We start from the raw sequence: 22,320 nt of genomic DNA on the forward strand, positions 1-22,320 counted from the left end.
AATCATATTAACAGCGCTGGGAGTTCAATATCTTAGGGGTGAACATCAACAATAGCCTACATTGATGCTGTGGCCAAGCATGCGCACCTGCATCTCTACTTTGTCAGGAGATTAAAGAATTTCTATAGCTGCACCATGGACTGGATCCTACCCAGATGTATCACAGCTTGGTATGGCAATTGCTCTGCCTGAGATCTCAGAGAACTGCAGCATTGGGTGTACAGTTTAAGCACACTACAGAAACCAGCCTCTCATTAATGGACTCTGTCTGCACTTCTTGCTGCTCATTCCCTTCCCCTCTCCCTTCGTTAAGGACAGCTTATAACCCATGTTTTCACTCTCCTAGTACGGAAAGATGGACTTGACTGCACAATCCTCCTCTTTATGGCCCTTGCATTTTAAAGTTTGCCTGCACTACACTGTCACTTTATTCTGCACTCTTAGTACTACCTCAATGTACTGTTGTCATGAAATGATCTGTATGGGTGGTATGCAGCAAGGTTTTCACTGTACCTTGGTACATATGAAAATAAATAATTCATTCGAAACACAATGGTGATCTGTACTATAAATACTGCCCTTCGCACACTCCCCTCACAAACCTACCCATAGCCAGCCAGCCCCAAGACCCCAGTCCTGATGCAGGGTTTGAACTGAAATTTCCCCCTACAGAGTGACTCTTCGATCAACCCTTGTTTGTCTAAACTCCAAAGAATACATTCTTAATTTGATTAGTCACTGATGATTACACAAGCCTTCCCACTGGGGACAGAGTTCCCAATCCAACAGAAGACAGGGACAGAATATCTGCCTCAATGGTCCCCTCCTGTTTTAATGGACTGAATGGCAATAGGTCTGGGGAGGCCATGAGTGAATGGGGTGGGTGTGAGAGGGTTGCGAGGACACAGATGGGGAGTGGGTGAGCCCTAATCCAATCACCAGTCAGGGAGTCTGCCCATTGTCAGTGAGAGGATTCTTTACCTTGAGCTTGAACTGTAGGCGCTGAATTCCTTCTGCAGTGCGAGAGAGAACGAGAGGCGACTGGACTCACCCAAAATATTTTATTAGTGATAATCAACTCGCCAGCTCTGCAGACAGATACTAGCTCCGCACCCAGGTACATAGAAGGGGAAATGGGGCCACTTCCAACAGCAGAGGTCCAGTGCCCATCACCGTAAATTGAAAGCAGTCAGGTATAAAAACACACACTGTGTAATGCCAGTCTGTGTATACAAGGACAGTATATAAAATAGGCTTCAGAAAGCCCTAGTAAAACTACATGGAGTGCCGTGCACCTGGAATGGGCCAGGCCTTCCAGATGGAGTGAGCAGCTAGTTGTGCCGGGGAAGGGAGAAGAGGTTGGGAGTGGATACAGACGGGGCAGGTCCTGTGCGGGCACAGTCCAGAAGGGACAACCACTCGACCTCAACTGTGGCCTGGTCACTGTACATGCATCAGCAGAACTCACAAATATATGGTTGCATGCTGTATACATGCAGCCCAGGCATCAGCGCAAACACATACACACAGTCCATACTCGCATACACAACCTACACACACAGAACACACATCGTATACAGCATGACGCAAAGCTGTACACACAACCACCTGTCTAGACATACCACACACACACGATATCCAGAGAAATAGCCTGCGTGTATACATTACTCACAGCTGACACACATACCCGCTCCCACTGCAGACAGATACAAACCCACGCCGTTCTCTGGCCTCAGTTGAGGAAAGGTGCAGTGACCCGAACTATGGACAGTCTCCCAGCCCATGTGATGGAGGTCCTAACATCTGTGCATTCCCTGGGTCTCCCCTCCCCTACTCCCCACCCCCACCCCCAGGCTTGGCACCTGCGGCAGACCCGTCAGCCTTGCCCTGTCCGTGACTGGCCAGCCTACACCCTCTGTACTGCTGGAACAGCCTGTGCCAGTCTCTTCTTTGCCTTGACACGGCTGCGGGCATAGACACGGAGGAAGAGGGCAAAGAAGACGGTGATGATGCCCAGAGCACCCAACAGGGTGACAGAGTGGCCGTAGAGGAGGCAGGAGAGCAGGATGGCAAAGGCCTGGCGCAGGGTCATGATGATGGTGAAGGCAGCCGCCCCAAACTGGCGGATTGTGTAGAAGATGAACAGCTGGCCACAGGCAGAGCAGATAGATAGCAACGCAGCGTGCACGCCAAACTCCAGGTGCTGCGACATGAAGGCTAGTGACTGGAAGAAGGCCCCCTGCTCCAGCAGCGAGCCCACCGTGAAGAGGCAGGAGAAAAGGTTGACCCCGAACATCATCTGCACTGGGGACATCTTATAGGCAAAAAGGGCATCCTGCCAGTTGGAGGTGAAGCTGTCGAAGAGGATGTAGCCAGCAAGGATGACCACACCCGAGAAGGTAGTAACGGTGGACGGCCGCTTGTCATGGTTGCTGGACAGCAGAAACATGCTGACTCCGGCCGAGATGAGAACAGCCGTCAGGTACTCCCAGTACTCATAGCTCTTGCGAGACACCAGTTTGCCCATCAGCATGACAGGGATGACCTTGGAAGCCTTGGCCAGCACCTGGGTGGGGAAGCTGATGAACTTGAGGGCCTCGTATTGGCACCAGCTGCTCAGGATATTGGAGAGCGAGGCAAAGGAATACTTGTACATGGGTGCACCGTGGGAGCGGGGCTGCTTGGTCAGGGCACAGCTAAGGCCAGCCACCATCACTGCCAGGATACGGTTCATGAAGACCAGGAACTGGGAGTCGCGGAACTTCACCCCGGGGTCGGTGTCTGTCTTCCCATAGGTGCGGGTCATCACACGCTCCTGAAGCACACCCCACGTCAGATAGGACACCTAGTAGAGCAATAAAATAGAATACGAGACATTACAGGAACACGTGCCCGTGACTTGGTAATCAGTCAGCCCAAGCTACAGTTGTAGACACAGCCCAGTCCGCCCCTCCACAGCCTCTTTCTACACTTCCCACCGCCAGCATAATCAAAAACCTCACACATCCCAGACATTCTCTCTACTCATCCTCCCATCATGTAGAATATCGAAAAACCTGAAAGCAGGTGCCACTAGGCTCAAGGACCGCTTCATAAGACTATTGAATGGTTCCCTAGTATGATAAGATAGAGAACTGACCTCAGAATCTCTCTCTCCATGGCCTTGCACCTTATCGTCTATCTGTATTGCACCTTTTCTATAAATGTAGCATTTTATTCCACATTTTGTTATTGTTTTTCCTTGTATTACCTTAACATACTGATGTGATGAATTAATCTATATGGATGGCATGCAAAACTGTTTTTCACTGTACTTCCGTAAAGGTGACCATACTAAACCAATGTACCAAATAGTTTCACCCACGTCTGTATCAAATATGTTGACAAATTAAGCTGAGCCCTCCTGCCTGCCAGTGATCCACATCTCTCCGTACCCCACATATTCGTCTGTCTATCTGCTTCCATCAGAGCCATCTTTGTTAGCCTTTTCCAGGCATCCACCATTCTCCGAGGGGGAAGAAAAAATGTTGCCCACTCTTTTCCATTAAACATTTTCCTTGTCAGTTTAAATATATATTCTCTAATGCTTGACATTTCTATCATAACTTGACTTTTGGTGAGTCTTACTTCACAGAGATCAGGACCGAGTGAGAGACAGCATTAAAAGGCTTGCTTTAATGTTTCTCCTTCCAGTAGTTTCAAGAGGCATGTTTGGTAATTATTAGTTAATTGTAATCTAATTGTCTAATTAATGATTAACAGCAGCCACTAAGAAGAGAAAAGCTCAAACAGAACAGTTAATGTGAGAAAGGGATAGTGAGGAACTATTGAAGCCATGTGAGTTTTTTTTAACAAAAGGTTTTGGTAAATAAATGTTCCATTTTGCTGTTAATCCTTAATACTTGATTCTGTGTAGGTAGGATGATAGTCAGGGCAGTAGAGTACTTCTTGTACAAATTGGCAAAGTTAAAGATTCCCTGAAAACTTCATCTGTGAGAAGTGTGCTCAGATGCAGCTCCCAACAGTGGGTCCAGGAACTGGAGCTAGAGTTACTCAAGTTCATCTGGGAGAACAGTTTTAGTGATAAGGGTTTTAATGAGGTGGTACTGGCTTCAGGTAGAGTGATGACCACCGGGAAAAGTAAGGAGAGTAGGTAGTCAGTGTGGGATTCCTCTGTGGCCATTCCTGTCACTAATAGTTATACTACTTTGAAGGACTAGCAGCAGCATTTGGGTATCAGGTTCTGTGGGAAAGGGGGTATGGACAGATAAGGTGATGGTGATAGGTGACTTAATAAAGAAACAAAAAAGACTAAAAGCATGTACCACCAGGCTCATATACAGCTTCCATCCTGGATGGTCACAATCCACCTCACTTGTCTATCTGCACTAGTTACACTAGAGGTGTTACAGACAGGTGGGTCACGGTTAGAAGAGGGAAGGGGAAGAGTCAGGTACTAGAGAGTACCCCAGTGGCTGTACCCCTTGACAATAAGTACTCCTGTTTGAGAACTGTTGGTGTTGGTGGGGGGGGGGGGGGGGAAAACGACAGCCTACCTGGGGGAAGGGACAGTGGCTATGCTTCTGGCACAGAGTCCGGCCCTGTAGCTCAGAAGGGTAGGGAAAGGCAGAGGAAAGCAGAAATAATAGGGGACTCAATAGTTAGGGAGTCAGACAGATGATCAGGAGACCCGGATGGTAATTTGCCTCCCCGGTGCCAGGGTTTGGGATGTTTCTGATCGCGTCCAAGATATCCTGAAGTGGGAGGGTGAGGAGCCAGAGGTTGTGGTACATATAGGTACCAATGACATAGGTAGGAAAAGGGAAGAGGTCCTGAAAGGAGAATATAGGGAGTTAGCAAGGGAGTTGAGAAGAAGGACCGCAAAGGTAGTAATCTCAGGATTACTGCCTGTGCCATACGACAGTGAGAGTAGGAATGGAATGAGGTGGAGGATAAATGCATGGCTGAGGGATTGGAGCAGGGGGCAGGGAGTCAAGTTTCTGGATCATTGGGATCTCTTTTGAAGCAGGTGTGACCTGTTTTAAAAAAAAAAGGAGTTGTTGCACTTGAATCCCAGGGGGACCAATATCCTGGCAGGGAGATTTGCTAATGCTACTGGGGAGACTTTAAACTAGAATAGCTGGGGAGGGGGTGGGAATCAAATTGAAGAGACTAGGAGAGAGAAGGTTAGTTCACAAACAGAAAGCTAGTAGACAGTGTGTGAGGGGGGATAGGCAGGTGACAGAGAAGGGGAGCGCTCAGACCGAAGATGTAGGGGAGAAGGAAGAAAAAGATAAAGTTGTTTGCACCGTTAGGGATAAACCAAAAAGTGAAAGGTGGAGAGTTTCTTAAATGCATCTATTTTAATGCTAGGAGCATTGTAAGAAAGGTGGATGAGTTTAGAGCATGGATTAATACCTGGAAATATGATGTTGTAGCTATTAGTGAAACATGGTTGCAGGAGGGGTGTGATTGGCAACTAAATATTCCTGTATTTCGTTGTTTCAGGTGTGATAGAATCGGAGGGAGGTGTTGCATTGCTTGTCAGAGAAAATATTACAGCGGTGCTTTGGCAGGATAGATTAGAGGGCTTGTCTAGGAAGGCTAGTTGGGTGGAATTGAGGAATGGGAAAGGTGCAGTAACACTAAAGGTGTATTATAGACCACCTAATGGGGAGCGAGAATTGGAGGAGCAAATTTGTAAGGAGATAGCAGATATTTGTAGTAAGCACAAGGTTGTGATTGTGGGAGATTTTAATTTTCCACACATAGACTGGGAAGCCCATTCTGTAAAAGGGCTGGATGGTTTGGAGTTTGTAAAATGTGTGCAGGATAGTTTTTTGCAGCAATACATAGAGGTACCAACTAGAGAAGGGGCAGTGTTGGATCTTCTGTTAGGGAATGAGATAGGTCAGGTGATGGAGGTATGTGTTGGGGAGCACTTTGGGTCCAGTGATCACAATACCATTAGTTTCAATATAATTATGGAGAAGGATAGGACTGGACCCAGGGTAGAGATTTTTGATCGGAGAAAGGCTAACTTTGAGGAGATGCGAAAGGATTTAGAAGGAGTGGATTGGGACAATTTGTTTTATGGGAAGGATGTAATAGAGAAATGGAGGTAATTTAAAGGAGAAGTTTTGAGGGTACAGAATCTTTATGTTCCTGTCAGGTTGAAAGAAAAGGTTAAAAGTTTGAGAAAGCCATGGTTTTCAAGGGATATTGGAATCTTGGTTTGGAAAAAGAGGGAGATCTACAATAACTATAGGCAGCATGGAGTAAATGAGGTGCTTGAGGAATATAAAGAATGTAAAAAGAATCTTAAGAAAGAAATTAGTAAAGTTAAAAGAAGATATGAGGTTGCTTTGGCAAGTAAGGTGAAAATTGGTCCCTTAGTGAATCAGAGTGGACAGCTATGTGCAGAGCCAAAAGAGATGGGGGGAGATTTTGAAACATTTCTTTCCTTCAGTATTCACTAAGGAGAGGGATATTGAATTGTGTAAGGTAAGGGAAACAAGTAGGGTAGTTATGGAAAAAATGATGATTAAAGAAGAGGAAGTACTGGCACTTTTAAAGAATATAAAAGTAGATAAATCTCCGGGTCCTGACAGGATATTCCATAGAACCTTAAGGGAAGTTAGTGTAGAAATAGCAGGGGCTCTGACAGAAATATTTCAAATGTCATTAGAGACAGGGATGGTGCCGGAGGATTGGCATATTGCTCATGTGGTTCCATTGTTTAAAAAGGGTTCCAAGAGTAAACCTAGCAATTATAGCCCTTAAGTTTGATGTGAGTGGTGGGTAAATTAATGGAAAGTATTCTTAGAGATGGTATATAAAATTATCTGGATAGACAGGGTCTGATTAGGAACAGTCAACATGGATTTGTGCGTGGAAGGTCATGTTTGACAAAGCTTATTGAATTTTTTGAAGAGGTTACTAGGAAAGTTGATGAGGGTAAAGCAGTGGGTGTTGTCTATATGGACTTCAGTAAGGCCTTTGACAAGGTTCCACACGGAAGGTTAGTTGGAAAGATTCAATCATTAGGTATTAATATTGAATTGGTAAAATGGATTCAACAGTGGCTGGATGGGAGATGTCAGAGAGTAGTGGTGGATAACTGTCAGGTTGGAGGCTAGTGACTAGTGGTGTGCCTCAGAGATCTTTACTGGGTCCAATGTTGTTTGTCATATACGTTAATGATCTGGATGATGGGGTGGTAAATTGGATTAGTAAGTATGCAGATGATACTGAGATAGGTGGCATTGTGGATAATGAAGTAGGTTTTCAAAGCTTGCAGAGAGATTTAGGCCAGTTAGAAGAGTGGGCTGAACGATGGCAGATGGAGTTTAATGCTGATAAGTGTGAGGTGCTACATTTTGGTAGGACTAATCAAAATAGGACATACATGGTAAATGGTAGGGCATTGAGGAATGCAGTAGAACAGAGTGATCTAGGAATAATGGTGCATAGTTCCCTGAAAGTGGAATCTCATGTGGATAGGGTGGTGAAGAAAGCTTTTGGTATGCTGGCCTTTATAAAACAAAGCACTGAGTATAGGAGTTGGGATGTAATGCTAAAATTGTACAAGGCATTGGTGAAGCCAAATTTAGGGTACAGTTATAGGAAAGATGTCAACAAAATAGTGAGAGTATCGAGGAGATTTACTAGAATGTTACCTGGGTTTTAGCACCTAAGTTACAGAGAAAGGTTGAACAAGTTAGGTCTTTATTCTTTGGAGCATAGAAGGTTGAGGGGGGACTTGAAAGAAACATTTAAAATTATGAGGGGGATAGATAGAGTTGACGTGGATAGGCTTTTTCCATTGAGAGTAGGGGAGATTCAAACAAGAGGACATGAGTTGAGAGTTAAGGGGCAAAAGTTTAGGGGTAACACAAGGGGGAACTTCTTTACTCAGAGCGCGGTAGTAGTATGGAATGAGTTTCTGGTAGAAGTGGTAGAGGCAGGTTCGATTTTGTCATTTAAAAAAAAAATTGGATGGGTATATGGACAGGAAAGGAATGGAAGGTGATGGTCTGAGTGCAGGTAGGTGGGACTAGGTGAGAGTAAGTGTTCAGCACCGACTAGAAGGGCTGAGATGGCCTGTTTCTGTGCTGTAATTGTTATATAGTTATATTTTCCCTGTAAGCCTTTATTCTGTATTCTGTTATTGTTTTTCACTTGTTTTCACTTTCTCAATGTGCTGTTGTAATGAAATTGATCTGAAGGAATGGCAAGTCTTTCAAAACAAATCTCAGTACATATGACAATAATAAACCAATTTATCAATTCCGTGGCTGTAGAAGAGATGGTGGTGAAGTGTTTCTTGAGTTTCAGGGTCAAAGGTGTCTTTGAGCAGTTGCAGAAAATTTGACCAGAGGCTGTAACACGTGCCAGAACAAAGGATGTGGGTAGCATAAGAAATAAAGTCTAGCAGAATGAGTACAGTCAGGCAAGAAGCTAAAAAGCAGGACCTCAAAGGCAGAAATCTCTCAATTACTCCCAGTCCCGTGTGCTAGTGATTACTGAGAAGCTGAGGTAGAGATGCGAGTTCTTCAATCATTGGAGTCTCTTCTGGGGTAGAGGTGAACTGTACAAGAGGGATGGGTTGCACTCAAACCAGCGAGGGACCAAATCTGCTGGTGCTACACGGGAGGGTTAAACTAAACTGGCAGGTGTGTAGGAGCAAGTCATGGGATAAAGCAGTAACCAGTAAGAGCACATTTAGTCATCAGGATAGCCAGTTACACAGTAAAGGCAAGAAAACGAATACTCAAACTTTAGCAACACACAAAATGCTGGAGGAACTCAGCAGGTCAAGCAACATCTATGGAAATGAATAAACAGTTAACGTTTCAGGCCGAGACCCTTCTTCAGGACTGGAAAGGAAAGGGGAAGACAACAGAATAAAAAGTTTTGGGGGGGGGACGGGAAAGATGATAACTGGAAGGTGATAGGTGAAGACAGGTGAGTAGGAAAGGACTGGCGAAGAAGGAATCTGAGAGAGGAGAGTGGACCATGGGAAAAAGGGAAGGAGGAGGAGATGGAGGTGAGAAGAGGTAAGAGGCCAGAGTGGGGAATCGGGGAGGGAATTGAGAAATTGATATTGATACCACTAGGTTGGAGGCTACCCAGATGGAATGTAAAGTGTTGCTCCTTCACCCTGAGAAAGGCCTCATTGTGCCTGACAAGAAATATTGAGGCATTGGTCAAGAAAAGAAGGAAGCATACATTGGATTTAGGAGGTCAGCATTGAGTGAATCCCTTTGACTATAAAATGTTTAGCCTCCTCTTAAGAGGGAAATTCAGAGGGCAATGAAGATATGACAGGCAGCCCCCCCTCCCCCCCCAGTAAATCTCTACACTTCCACATCCTTCCTTGGAGGCAACCAGAACTGAACACAATACCTTAAGTGTTTTATAGAGCTGCAACATTACCAATGACATTACCAATCCAATGACTAATGAAAGCCAATGCACCATATGCCTCCTTGACCACCCCATCATATATTACAGAGAATCTTTATCAGTTAGGGAACAGGCCAAGGAATGGTAAATTAATTTTAATAATAAATGTGAAGTGATGCACTGGAAAGTCAAACTAGTGTAAGGCATTAGGGAGTATAATGAAACAGAGCAGCTTAGGAGTCAATACAAATGCACAGTTCATTGAAAATTGCGCCCGAGTAGGTAGGATGGTGAAAAGAGCATTTCGCATGCTGGCCTTCACTGAGGCATTAAGTATGGGAGTTGGACATTATGTTGCTGTTGCTGGTGAGGCCACACTTGCCCGGAGTACTCTGCTGTTTTGGTTGCCCTGTTATAAGAAAAGAGTTAAACTGGAAAGTGCAGAAAAGATTTGAGGATGTTGCCAAGATTAGAGGGCCTGAGTTATAGGAAGAGGTTGGCTAGGATAGGTCTTTATTCCTTATCCTGGGAGAATGAGAAGCAACCTTATACTTAAAAATGAGAGGTATAGATAGGGTGAATGGTAACTGTCTTTTCCCCAAGGTAGGGGAGTTTAGAACTAGGGAGCAGCGATTTGGGGTAGGGGTCCTGAGGTGTAACATTTCATACGGTGAGTGGAAGTGGTTCAGGTAGGTACAATGGTATCACTCAGGAAGCATTTGGAGGGGAAGGGAGTGGCTTGGAGGGATACAAGCTGAATAAAGGATACTAGAATTGGTGCAGGTGGGCCTGTTGCTATGTTTTATGCCTCTGGCTCACTTTGAAGTCCCTGTGCTCAGCACTACCTGTTACTGGGCAGCCCTGTGACTCTGCACAGATGACACACAACACTACTGTAGGAGGCTGTGCAAGCTTTCACTTTGAGCTGTGCTGATGAGGAAAAAGTTTTAGAACCTGAGGCTGGGTGAGGGCACTGGGTAGCAATGTCAGACAGGAGAGGCAGGGCTGCAAAGTTGCTGAAGATTTCCCACTGTGACTATGCAACAAGGCTGCAGAGGTGAGATACAACACAGAAACTGGCCCTTTCACCTCCAAGTCCGTGTCAACCATCAACCAGTTAAAGCTGGTCCAACATCAAATCCCATTTCCACCCCACCGTCCCACCTGTCCTGTCCCAGGTACGTAGACAGGAATGAGGGATATACACAAATGGGCCTAGCTTAGATGGGAATCTCCACCAGTATGGACCAGTTGAGCTGAGGGGCTGTTTCCTTGCTGTACGATTCTAACTTAGGGATGGGTCTCCGGTACTAATGTAGCGTCCAACACAGGATAAAGGCATAGACAAGAGTTTCAGCAACAGTGGAACTGGATGAATCACGTAGTGTGTACCATACTGCAGAGAGTTGCGGGCATAGCTCAGCACATCATGAAAACCTGGCTCCCCTCCACTCCTTCCGTCTGAACATCTCACAGCCCTAATAGAGCAAATAACACACACCCCAAATCTTCTATCTTCTCACCATCCCATCGAACAGTGCCTGAAAGGCTCAAGGACAGTGTCTATCCTGTTATAAGACGATTGAATTAATATGATAAAATGAATTCTTGACTTCAGTCTTCCTCGTTGTATCCTCTTTAACCTTGTTGACCTGCATTACACTTCCTCTCAGTAGCTTTTTTGTTTGTGTTCTGTTATTGTTAAACCTGTTCTCAGTGCGCTAATGGGATGACAGGATCTGTATTAATGGCATGCAAAACAATGCTTTTCTCTGTACCTGGGTACACGTGACAATAATAAAGCAATTGACCAGTTTACTCTGAATGACTGCTGTAGGTCAGGGTGAATTGTAATTTGGGGTATTGTCGGGCTGCGTTGGCTTGGCTCACAACAGGCTGGAGAGTGGAAGTTACTGAAAGCTGTTTTCATCAGCAGTAAGGCTGGAGATGAGAGGATGAGAATTTGAGGGGGAAGGCTGGTCCAGCGGAAATGCTTCCTGTGATTATATCCTGGGAGTGATGCAGGCTGAGTTGGAGCTTCAAGGGGCCAGAACAGCATTCTGACAGTCAGTGCAACACCAGGAGGGGTGGAGGGATTGGTTGGGAGCAGGTGATGGGATCACTGGTATTTCACCTGCAGTCCGAGGGCACAGGCCAGCAACTTTAACGTCTGTTTGGTGGGAGATGACTCTGCAGCCTCCGTTTGAGAAGTCAGGGAGTGTTCATCCTGTACCAAAGTCTTCACTTCACTGCCAAACACACAGGCACTTATCACTGGGAAACAGAAGCCTCGACCTGGAAGAGAAGGCGGGAAAACAGGAAGTTACCATACAGCTTAGCCATTAAGCTTGTAATTCAAAGCTCCCTCGATGCAGACAGTCTCACAGAGCCTTGCCAGGCCTCATGCGGCTTAACTGGAGATCAGTTGGGGATACTGAAAGCCAACTCCCATCCCCACCCTGTGGGTCACATCCAGATGATCTACAGGAGCAGGTCAGACACAGGAATCCTGTGCTGGGTTAAGGCTGTGGTTCTCCGAGCACTCTGGAGTTAGTATAGCTCTGACAAAACCACGCTATACTTCTGAAGAGACCCATCTTCAGAAGATGGCGGGCGGGCTTTGTGGTATCACTGGACTCAAAATCCAGACCGGCCAGCTTGGTGCTCTCTCCCAACGGATGCTGTCTGACTTGAGTACCGCACGTCCACTGACCCCTGAGAACACTGTACTCCCCAGAAACACTGTGCATTGACCCCACCTGGTGCCCCACGTCCTCTGACACCACAGCACCCCCCACCCAGGAACTGCCATGCCCTCCGATCCCAGGGCAGAAGACTTGCCTCTCTCTAGGTAGTTTGTGCGTTTGAAGTACTGCACTAGCAGGTAGCCGGGGAGAAGGATGGTGGCATAACCTGCCAGGTTAATGACAAAACGCACCACCCAGAAATCTGTCCACGCGTCGTCTGGGTGAGGGTCCTCAGCTCTGCACGGGGAGCTCAGCAGAACCAGGACTAGGATCAAGAGCGGCACTGTGCTGAAACACAAAGTACAGAGCTTTAGCATGTTTCTCCGGACTCAGCTGAGCCCCTTCTACCCCTCGTGTACCACCCAGCCTGAACAAGTGCCCCTCATTCAGATTCACCACACTGCTGACAAGGACAGTTGTAGACTAGAGGGTTATGTCAATGTAAGATGGGCAGCAGCTGGGTTTTAATCCTGATCGGGGAGAGGTGACGCACTATGGAGGCACAATCAAGAACAGTGTACGTCCAAGGAGGCCAGCAGGTAGCAGTGCAGGAAGATGCCTGCCCTCACTAATCAAGGCACAGTTGTTTGTATCACAACTTGAGTACAGTGTGCAGTTTACTGGGAGGATGTTCACCGGGGGAGACTCAACGGGACGTTGCCTGTGATGGAGCAGGCAAGTAAAGAGAAACTAGATGGGCTGGGTTTCTCTCCTGCAGTGAAGGGGGAGAGATGCCTGGTGTAAGTGTATAAGTTATGTTGAAGACCAGAGACATAGGCTTAAGTTGTGTAGGTGGTTTAGATGGTTACTGGGTGGGGGAAGCTGGAATCCAGAATGCTTGTCTGAGAGGGGGGAGGGAGAAATTCTCTTAGATGTGGGAAGTATTAATTCAAGCATTGAATCACCAAGACCCTGCAGGCTATTCATCAAATGCTGGTAAACAGAGCAGGGTCAGCATGGACGTGGCAGGACAAAGGGTCTACAGCTCTATTCCTTCCCTTCTTCTCCATAATGGCTTGTCCACTTCCCACCTCACAGCCATCTTCCCCTAACCACCCAATTTCTTTCCCTGCCTGTACTTCTCACCAGCTCTGTTTCCCACTCCCCCACCTCTCAGTTCCTTTGTCACCCCTCTGCCCTGAACAACTCTCCTCCCTTCATGTACATAACTCATCCACCTCCACCACTACCATGTCCCCATACAACCCCGGCGTTCCTCCCTGCCTCCACTCACTGTCTATTCTCCACATCGCTTTTCCCTCAATTCCCCCCTCCTTCCCCGTGCCTACCTCCCTCTCTGCTCTGGTGAAGATAGGTTGATCAGGTTGGGCCAATTGGCGTTTAGAAAAATGAGGGAATCTTATTGAAACATCAGATTCTGGGGGTGGGCTGACAAGGTAGGAGCTAAGAGGGTGTTATCCTTGTTGAGGATGTCTAGAACCAGCAGGAGTAGCGTCAGGATTTTGAGGGAAGGAATTTCTTCTGAATGCAGTGAATCTCTGACTCCCCCAGGAGCTAAGGAGGTGATGGCCGATACACTCAATGGCAGATATTTCCCATAAAAGGGAGTAGAAGGATGGGGGAGTGTGGGGCCGAGGCCAAGGTCTTTCTGAATGGAGCAGGTTCAAGGGCCAGTGACCAATGCTGTTCCCAGCTGAAAATGAATATACAGCAGCACAGGGACTGGCCCTTGGGCTCTCCGTAACTGTGCTGAATTAAATTAATTCTCCTTCTGCCTATATCTCTCCATTCCCTGCACATTCATGTTTACCTATCATACTTGCTGCACACATTGATAGGGAGATAACGAAGGCAGATGGTGATTTATTGATCAAATTGAGTGTAAGGGTCAGCTTTATAAAACTGAGGTTCGGCTGCATCCAATTGATCCATTACAGGGAGGATGTGGATTTCTTGGAGAGGGTGTGGAAAAACTTTACCAGGATGCTGTCTGGATTAGAGGGCAAGGGCTAAGAGAAGAGTTACGGCAGTGTTGGTTTTTTTTTCTAGAGCAGTGGAGGCTGAGGGGAGCCCTAACAAAAGTTCATAAAATGATGAGAGACGCATAGGGTAGAGAAGTGGTATCTTTCTCCCAGTACTGATAATAAAGAGCATGCATTTCAGATAAGAATAGGTAAGTTACATGGAGTAAGAAGTTACCAGAGTGGTGGACATCAATATGACTGTGCAGAGAATTGAGGGATATGGACATTGTGTAGGTAGAAGTTTAGTTTGGTGTTTAGTTAAGCATAACACTGGGCCAAAGGGCCTATTACTGTACTGTTCTGTGCTCTTCCACCATCCCTGGCAGTGTGTTTCAGGTACCTAACACTGTGTCTGGGGGTGGGGGCACATCTCATCTAAATTCCCCTTACACCTTAAATGCAGGCCCTCTATTATTTGACATTTCTGCCATGGAGGGGGAATTCTGGCTGTCTACCCACTCATAATTTTATAAACTTTATCAGGTCTCCCCTCAGCCTCTGTTCAAAGAAAACAACCCAGGTTAAACTTCCTTGTTCAAACCCACCAGACTGAAGCCCACTACAAGTCTGCATCCCTCAATTCCCTTCCAGCGAACAACCTGATCTCTGCTGTGAATTTATCAACTCGGAATCTACAGTCCTCTGTGAGAATTCCAGAGAGTTACAAGCCTTAAGAAGAAGTTCCTTACCCTAAGAGTTCCAAGGCTTGGACTCAACCTTCAGGTAACAATTTATCAGTGTCTCTCTTGCGCAGACCCTCACGAACCGGTGTCTCTAGCTGCCCTCTCTGGTCTTGGCCAACCTTGACCCTGTAATGCATCTGTGCAGGACCATGGTATGTCCTTCAGACCTGTGGGGCGGGTGGTGCTGAGGGAGCACACTTTGGCAATGTTGACTCCCAGTTGCCTGTTGCTTTAATTCTCCATGTCCCAGCCACTCTCCTCTCCGTATCTGGTAAATAACACCCATCTCCCAAGGAGCAACGTGACAGATACCAGCTCTCAGGCACAATGCTGACCGGCAGATGAGGCAGACCTTTCCGGTTCAGTACAGGTCCTGCCTATTCTGTAGTACAGGACGGCAGTGATTGCAATTCAGTTGTAGTCCTCTCTCTTTGTTGCATGTTGGAATCTACTCTTTGTGAATATATATAAATGAACAAAATTGCAGATGGTGGGTTATTAAACTTAATTAACTCCACACACACTGGTGGGGTTATTGACAGTGTAGAGGATGGTTAAAGGATACAATGGGATATACAGTTACAGATATGGGTGGAAATGACAGATGGAGTTTAAACCAGCTAGGTGTGAGGTGTTGCACTTTGGGAAGTGCAAGTAGTGGGTAGGTATAGCTTACTGCAGGACCCTCAATAGCACTGAGGTAGAGAAGCGGCTACGCCAGTGGGCAGTTTAGTAAAGAAGGTGTATGGCACCTTTAGTAAAGAAGGATGCTGTCTGGATTAGACTGCATCAGCTATAAGGTTGGACAAACTTGGGTTGTTTTCTCTTTGACACTGGAAGCTGATGGGAAACCTAATAGAAACTTCTGAGAGGCATAGACAGTCGGTCTCTTCCCAGGGTAGAAATGTCAACAACCAGATTACCTGCATTTGAGGTGAGAGGGGAAAGTTTAAAGGAGATGTGCAGGGCAGGTTTTTAAACACATTGCAATGTGCTACCGGGAACTGGTGGAATCAAATACATTAGTGGAAAGGCTGTTAGATACGAACGGGCAGGGAAGGACGGACAGGATCGTACATAGGTAGACATTGTGGCTGAAGGACCTGTTCCTCATGTGCTGTCTACCCCAGCACATTCGCTCACCCATCCATCTCCGCCCGTCATCACCTCCCTCCTTCCACCACCCGTTCTTTTCACTCTTCTCGCCCCACCTCCGGCCCGGCTCCATGGTTCCCGCGCTCTGCTCGCTCAGACTCCGTCAAGGCCTCGACCCTGCCCTGGTCCCGGACTCAGCGCCTGATTCCCCTGCGCTCTGATCCCCTCGGCCGGCCGGCGGGCGGGCGGGCCTCCAGCATCACTCGGTGTCCTGCGGAGCCTCCGACTTCCCTGCTCCGGCCGCCGGTGGCTCCAACCCGACAGCTGACGACAAGGTCCTCGGCGGAAGAGAGCAGTGTGCAGCCGCTCAGTCTGCCCGCCCGCGGCAGCGCCACCAGCGGCGGAGGCGCCTCCTGCAGAGAGAGCATCGATGAAAAGAGAAGCTCTTAATATTTCAGGTCCATACTATCACCAGATCCCTAATGTAACTCCATACCTCTGATTATGCATACACTTTAAAGCAGTACAGAATGGGAAGCAGCTGAAGTGCAGAAGCACCTTCAGAGTTACATACATCGGCTTCAGTGCACTATTAATGCATGACCTTGTGGTTCTTAATACTACCTCCGATGCTTCCGTTCCCCCTTGACTGGTCACAGGCCAGTCAGTACAAAGAATATGGAACAAAATATCAAAGAAAAGTTTATTTCACTCATGATGTTTGTGCCAATGGATCCCACCCAACTCCATGTTTTATATCTCCCCACTTCCTGCCTGTTTACACACTTCGAAATGCCTCTTAAACATTGCTATCTGCTTCTCTCACCTTTCCTGAGATGTTGCAGGCATCTACCACTTTTTTTAAAATAAAAACTTGCCCTTTAATCTTGCCCTCTGTTGAAACTATTCACCTCATCTCTGACTTGTTCATCCTCCCCAAATATGTCACTCAGTTCTCTAGATTAAATTCCACTTGCTGATATTAGGTCCACCCACCTATCTCCTGAAGTCAGCACTTTCTCCATCATTAATCAGACTACCAACTTTGGTACCACTGGTAGGAGAGGAGAAGCAGATGAGTGGTGTAGGTGTCCTGAACCCTTCTTCCTCAAGGACAGACTTCCCCTTTTGATACTGAAGAGAGCATTGCCTTCTCTTGAACAGCCAGAGAACTGCCAGGAAACATCACTGGGATGGAAGGAAAATCAATAATCCGGAGTTTGTGTGGTCACGGATGTGTCTGCAGAATGGTGTATTGTCTCCCAAGGTCATTTAATGGCTTCAGATTGAAGATAAAAGGGTAAACAGCTAACAGATATGGCCCACATCATTACTAATGTCACAGGTACAAGGAGCAGGCAATCCTTCAGGCAAAGCTTAAGGAGCTTGGAAAGCAGGACTCAAAGCTAATAATCTCCAGATTACTAACAGAGGCACGTGCAAGTACAGAAATAGGAAGTTAAGGAGATGAATGCGTGGCCAGAGAGATGGTGTTGACTGTAATAAATCCATGTGAATGAACTTGGCTAACCTGAACATCACTGTGTCAATAGACCTTTGCTTTGGTGGCAGGGAAAACAGTTGGGAGTTCAGTGCTGGGAGGGATTTTGATAAATCATGTTAATCTCCTATCAACAGAAGGGCTGGTTACAGGGAACACAGTTGAAAAAATAAAGGCAGGACAAGAAACATTTTCAAGCAACAATGGGAAGATTTCTGGAAGATTTTGGGAATGAATGGGAACTTACTGGAGTGGGGATGGAGGAGGACTGAAGCACTACCAAATTTTCTGAGTTGGCCAGGACTGGAGAGGCAGAGTTAACCATGTGAAGACCACAGATATTTGCTTTCATCCATACTGTAAGTTTGATCATTGACTCTCGACACCTGTGCAAAACAGTGAGAGTATCTCCAGGGTGGTGATCCATCCTGGGAAGACACCATGCCCTGTCAGTCCTCTCCATTAACCAGTGTGGAAATCACATCAGCATCAGCGCAATACTGACCAGTCCACCCACGCCACGCCCAGTAACATTCTCTATTTCCTACACTCTTTAATTTTGCCTCTGTATTCTTGTGGCCACACAATGCCCATCCCCATGACCTTGGTGATCCCACAGCTCCTGCTCTGTGCCAAATTTCACCGCTGTATACCATGGCTGACACTACCTCCTGTTTCCCAGGGCCTGGGTTCTGCAGCTCCTAAACTAGTCCCTCCACCACTCAGAGCCTGCTTAAAGCCTCACAGACTTTCCTTCAGCTGCCCAGTGCTCCAGGTACCATGCAGTGTCAGGTTTAGTGGGATGACTGCCGGGAGGTATCGCCTACTTGCAAGTGCACAGTGACCTTCTGAGTCTGCAGCTCCATCCCCGTTCAAACCATGGCTGATCTGCCACTTCCATTTCCCATATCCAACTACCCTCAACTCTCACAGCTAGACAGGCTGGTAAAGAAGGCATCCAACACACTGGCCTTCATTAGATAGGGTTGCTTGTTATAGGAGTTGGATGTTATGTTGCAGGTGTACAAGACGCACCCTAGGAAGTTTTAGACAATAGACAATAGGTGCAGAAGTAGACCATTCGGCCTTTCAAGCCTGCACTGCCATTTTGAGATCATGGCTGATCAATTACTATCAATACCCGTTTCCTGCCTTGTCCCCATATCCCTTGATTCCCCTATCCATAAGATACCTATCTAGCTCCTTCTTGAAAGCATCCAGAGAATTGGCCTCCACTACCTTCTGAGGCAGTGCATTCCAGACCCCCACAACTCTCTGGGAGAAGAAGTTTTTCCTTAACTCTGTCCTAAATTACTACCCCTTATTCTCAAACCATGCCCTCTGGTACTGGACTCTCCCAGCATCTGGAACGTATTTCCTGCCTCTATCTTGTCCAATCCCTTAATAATCTTATATGTTTCAATCAGATCCCCTCTCAATCTCCTTAATTCCAGCGTGTACAAGCCCAGTCTCTCTAACCTCTATGGGTAAGACAGTCCAGACATCCCAGGAATTAACCTTGTGAATCTACGCTGCACTTCCTCTACAGCCAGGATGTCCTTCCTTAACCCTGGAGACCAAAACTGTATACAATACTCCAGGTGTGGTGTCACCAGGGCTCTGTACAAATGCAGGAGGATTTCCTTGCTCTTATACTCAATTCCCTTTGTAATAAAGGCCAACATTCCATTAGCCTTCTTCACTGCCTGCTGCACTTGCTCATTCACCTTCAGTGACTGATGAACAAGGACTCCGAGATCTCTTTGTATTTCTCACTTACCCAACTCTACACCGTTCAGATAATAATCTGCCTTCCTGTTCTTACTCCCAAAGTGGATAACCTCACACTTATTCACATTAAACGCCATCTGCCAAGTATCTGCCCACTCACCCAGCCTATCCAAGTCACCCTGAATTCTCCTAACATCCTCATCACATGTCACATTGCCACCCAGCTTAGTATCATCAGCAAATTTGCTGAAGTTATCTTCTATGCCTTCATCCAAATTGTTAACGTAAATGGTAAACAGCTGTGGTCCCAATACCGAGCCCTGTGGCACCCCACTAGTCACCAACTGCCATTCCGAGAAACACCCATTCACCGCTACCCTTTGCTTTCTATCTGCCAACCAGTTTTCTATCCATGTCAATGCTTTCCCCCTGATGCCCTGAGCTTTGATTTTACCCACCAATCTTCTATGTGGGACCTTATCAAATGCCTTCTGAAAATCGAGGTACACTACATCCACTGGATCTCCCCCGTCTAACTTCCTGGTTACAACCTCGAAAAACTCCAACAGATTAGTCAAGCATGATTTACCCTTGGTAAATCCATGCTGGCTCAGCCCAATCCTATCACTGCTATCTAGATATGCCACTATTTCATCCTTAATAATGGACTCTAGCATCTTTCCCACCACCAATGTCAGGCTGACAGGTTGATAGTTCTCTGTTTTCTCCCTCCCTCCTTTCTTAAAAAGTGGGATAACATTAGCCATTCTCCAATCCTCAGGAACTGATCCTGAATCTAAGGAACATTGGAAAATGATTACCAAAGCATCCGCAATTTCCAGGGCCACCTCCTTTAGTACCGTCGGATGCAGACCATCTGGACCTGGGGATTTGTCAGCCTTCAGTCCCATCAGTCTACTCATCACCGTTTCCTTCCGAATGTCAATCTGTTTCATTTCCTCTGTTACCCTATGTCCTTGGCCCATCCATACATCCGGGAGATTGCTTGTGTCTTCCTTAGTGAAAACAGATCTAAAGTACTCATTAAATTCTTCTGCCATTTCTGTTTCCCATTACAATTTCACCCAATTCATTCTTCAAGGGCCCAACATTGTTCTTAACTATCTTCTTTCTCTTCACGTACCTAAAAAAGCTTTTGCTATCTTCCTTTATATTCCTGGCTAGCTTGCTTTCATACCTCATTTTTTCTACCCATTGTTACGTACCCCGTAACTGGGTCACTTACCAGCAAAGATAGAGAGGTCCGTTGAAGTCTGATGGTACTATTTTTAACAGTATTTATTGATAAAAATACACAAAAATAATATCAATGCAAACATACAGATAATATACATCATCAATACTAACTCTAAAAGCGCAGATATAATAATAATCAATAAGGAATAGCTATCATTGTCTAGGGGATAATGTATTATCCGATGGATATATAAGAGTCACTTTAGTTCATTCAAGCTGCAGCTTTCTGGTTGGAGAGAAAGACGGGTTAAAACTTGCCTAGTCCTTTTATGATGTCAATCCTTCGAGAGTCGTTGGGAGTTGATTTCCCCGTTGTTAGCTAAAAACCGTTCTTCCGTGGTAAAGGACCACTGATTCTAGGGCAAATGGAAATGGACGCACGTGGCCTTCCCACCGGCTTTCGCTATTATGGGATCTTCTGGTGCATCTGAGGGGCTGTTCCCACAGACCCTCTTTTTATCCTGACTCACAGGGTCTCAGATGTCAATCAGGTTGGGATGATGCAATCCCTCCACCAACCTCCCCCTCGGTTCATTGCCTGGGGCTTCGATGCATCGTACAGGATTCAATACACAATCCTGTCTCCAAGAGTCAATAGCCAGTATCAAGAGCTCCGCTTTTCGGAGGCCAGGACACATTCCAACTCTTTGTGGATTCTGCACTACTTTCTCTCATTTCCTGGGTCTCCTGAACTGACTTAATAATGATCTTGCGATTCTCACACAGGAGGGGGCTACCCCGCACCCTTCGGCTCCTCAGAGCAGTGGCACATTCGTAACACCCCCTTTCTTCAAAGCGTTTTCACTGCTGGTGAAAACGAAGTAATACAGAGTCTTACAGGGCTTTAGAATCTAACACAATACAAAAGTTTTTTTTTCTACAGAGTAATACAGTTATACATTCAATTCAGCATCTAAACAGTTAACGATTACAGTGTCACTTCCTTTAATATCTTAACATCTTGTACCTTACTAAAGTCTTGTAGCATCAGACTTCAATTTAATAACCACCTACTTTTATTTCTTTCCTTCAGCAAACAAAAACTAAAGAGTTGTGATCTTAGCTTATGTGTACACTACAAAAGTTCATGCAAAATACTAATCTTGCTGTTGCTTTCAAACTTAACAGGCAGGCTTCCATGGGGTTGTCTTTATTATTCACATGCTTCATCGAAATCCCGTAAAACCGGCTTTTGCTATTTAAAAATGGAGTCCCCATTAACCCTCGCCTGTTTTCCGGTTAATTCCCACGTGGGGAGCTTGGGTACCCTGGCAAAATAGACTTTCGTCTGCTTCTTCCATAGGAGTTATTTTATCAACACTATGTCTCAAAGTTAGACCATCTTCTGAATTTCCACCCAATTCTTTAATTTTACGCAAGTTGCTAGTTTTCTCTTCAGGACCCTTCAGGCTATTAGTTGTTAGTTCGAACTCTTTGTTCAAGCAGCATTTCAAATTCTGCCTTTTCACACCACACTCTGGAATAACAACAGCATGCCCCCACCCCCCCGTCATCTTCCAGCTCAACCTGTAAGTGATCTGCAGGATTTGTAGTACCAAGCCATTGAAATGACTGGAGCCTGGTTGCTGCCTTTGATATTAATCTAGCCTTTAAATTTTCTTCATTCGATTTAGGAACTACATATTTCCCTTTTCCTTCAATAATAATATTCATCTCCCCACTTTTGATCTCCACATTAACTTTTAACACACCTTTGAACACAAACACCTGGGAACTCTCACTTCCCACTATTACCAAGGTTAACCCTTTCTTCACTGAACCAAGTCCATCTGACCCACAAGGACGTCCTTCCTTTTCAACTGAATCAAATACCTCAGACTTTTTCTGAGCTCCATTACTAGGTTCAGTACCATGTGCATCCGCATCTTGGACACACTCAAATGGGACATTTG

At 46.0% G+C, this 22,320-nt stretch overlaps 1 protein-coding gene across 2 annotated transcripts; it reads right to left on the reverse strand.

The window, feature by feature from the left end:
* Positions 1 to 1,047: 1,047 nt before the first annotated feature.
* Positions 1,048 to 16,277, reverse strand: slc35b2 (solute carrier family 35 member B2). 2 transcript variants are annotated; one of them, XM_059982557.1, is made up of 4 exons: positions 16,035 to 16,277; positions 12,250 to 12,443; positions 11,543 to 11,703; positions 1,048 to 2,845 (listed from the first exon to the last, which is right to left on the reverse strand). In XM_059982557.1, the coding sequence occupies exons 1-4, from the start codon at positions 16,049 to 16,051 to the stop codon at positions 1,907 to 1,909; spliced, it is 1,311 nt and encodes a 436-aa protein (XP_059838540.1). In that variant the 5' UTR covers positions 16,052 to 16,277; the 3' UTR covers positions 1,048 to 1,906. The 2 variants fall into 2 exon arrangements, with proteins under 2 accessions (XP_059838540.1, XP_059838541.1); XM_059982558.1 differs by lacking the exons at positions 11,543 to 11,703; positions 12,250 to 12,443; positions 16,035 to 16,277 and adding an exon at positions 11,187 to 11,516.
* Positions 16,278 to 22,320: the final 6,043 nt, after the last annotated feature.

This window comes from Hypanus sabinus, chromosome 10 (genome assembly GCF_030144855.1).
Source record: "Hypanus sabinus isolate sHypSab1 chromosome 10, sHypSab1.hap1, whole genome shotgun sequence".
NCBI lineage: Eukaryota > Metazoa > Chordata > Chondrichthyes > Myliobatiformes > Dasyatidae > Hypanus > Hypanus sabinus.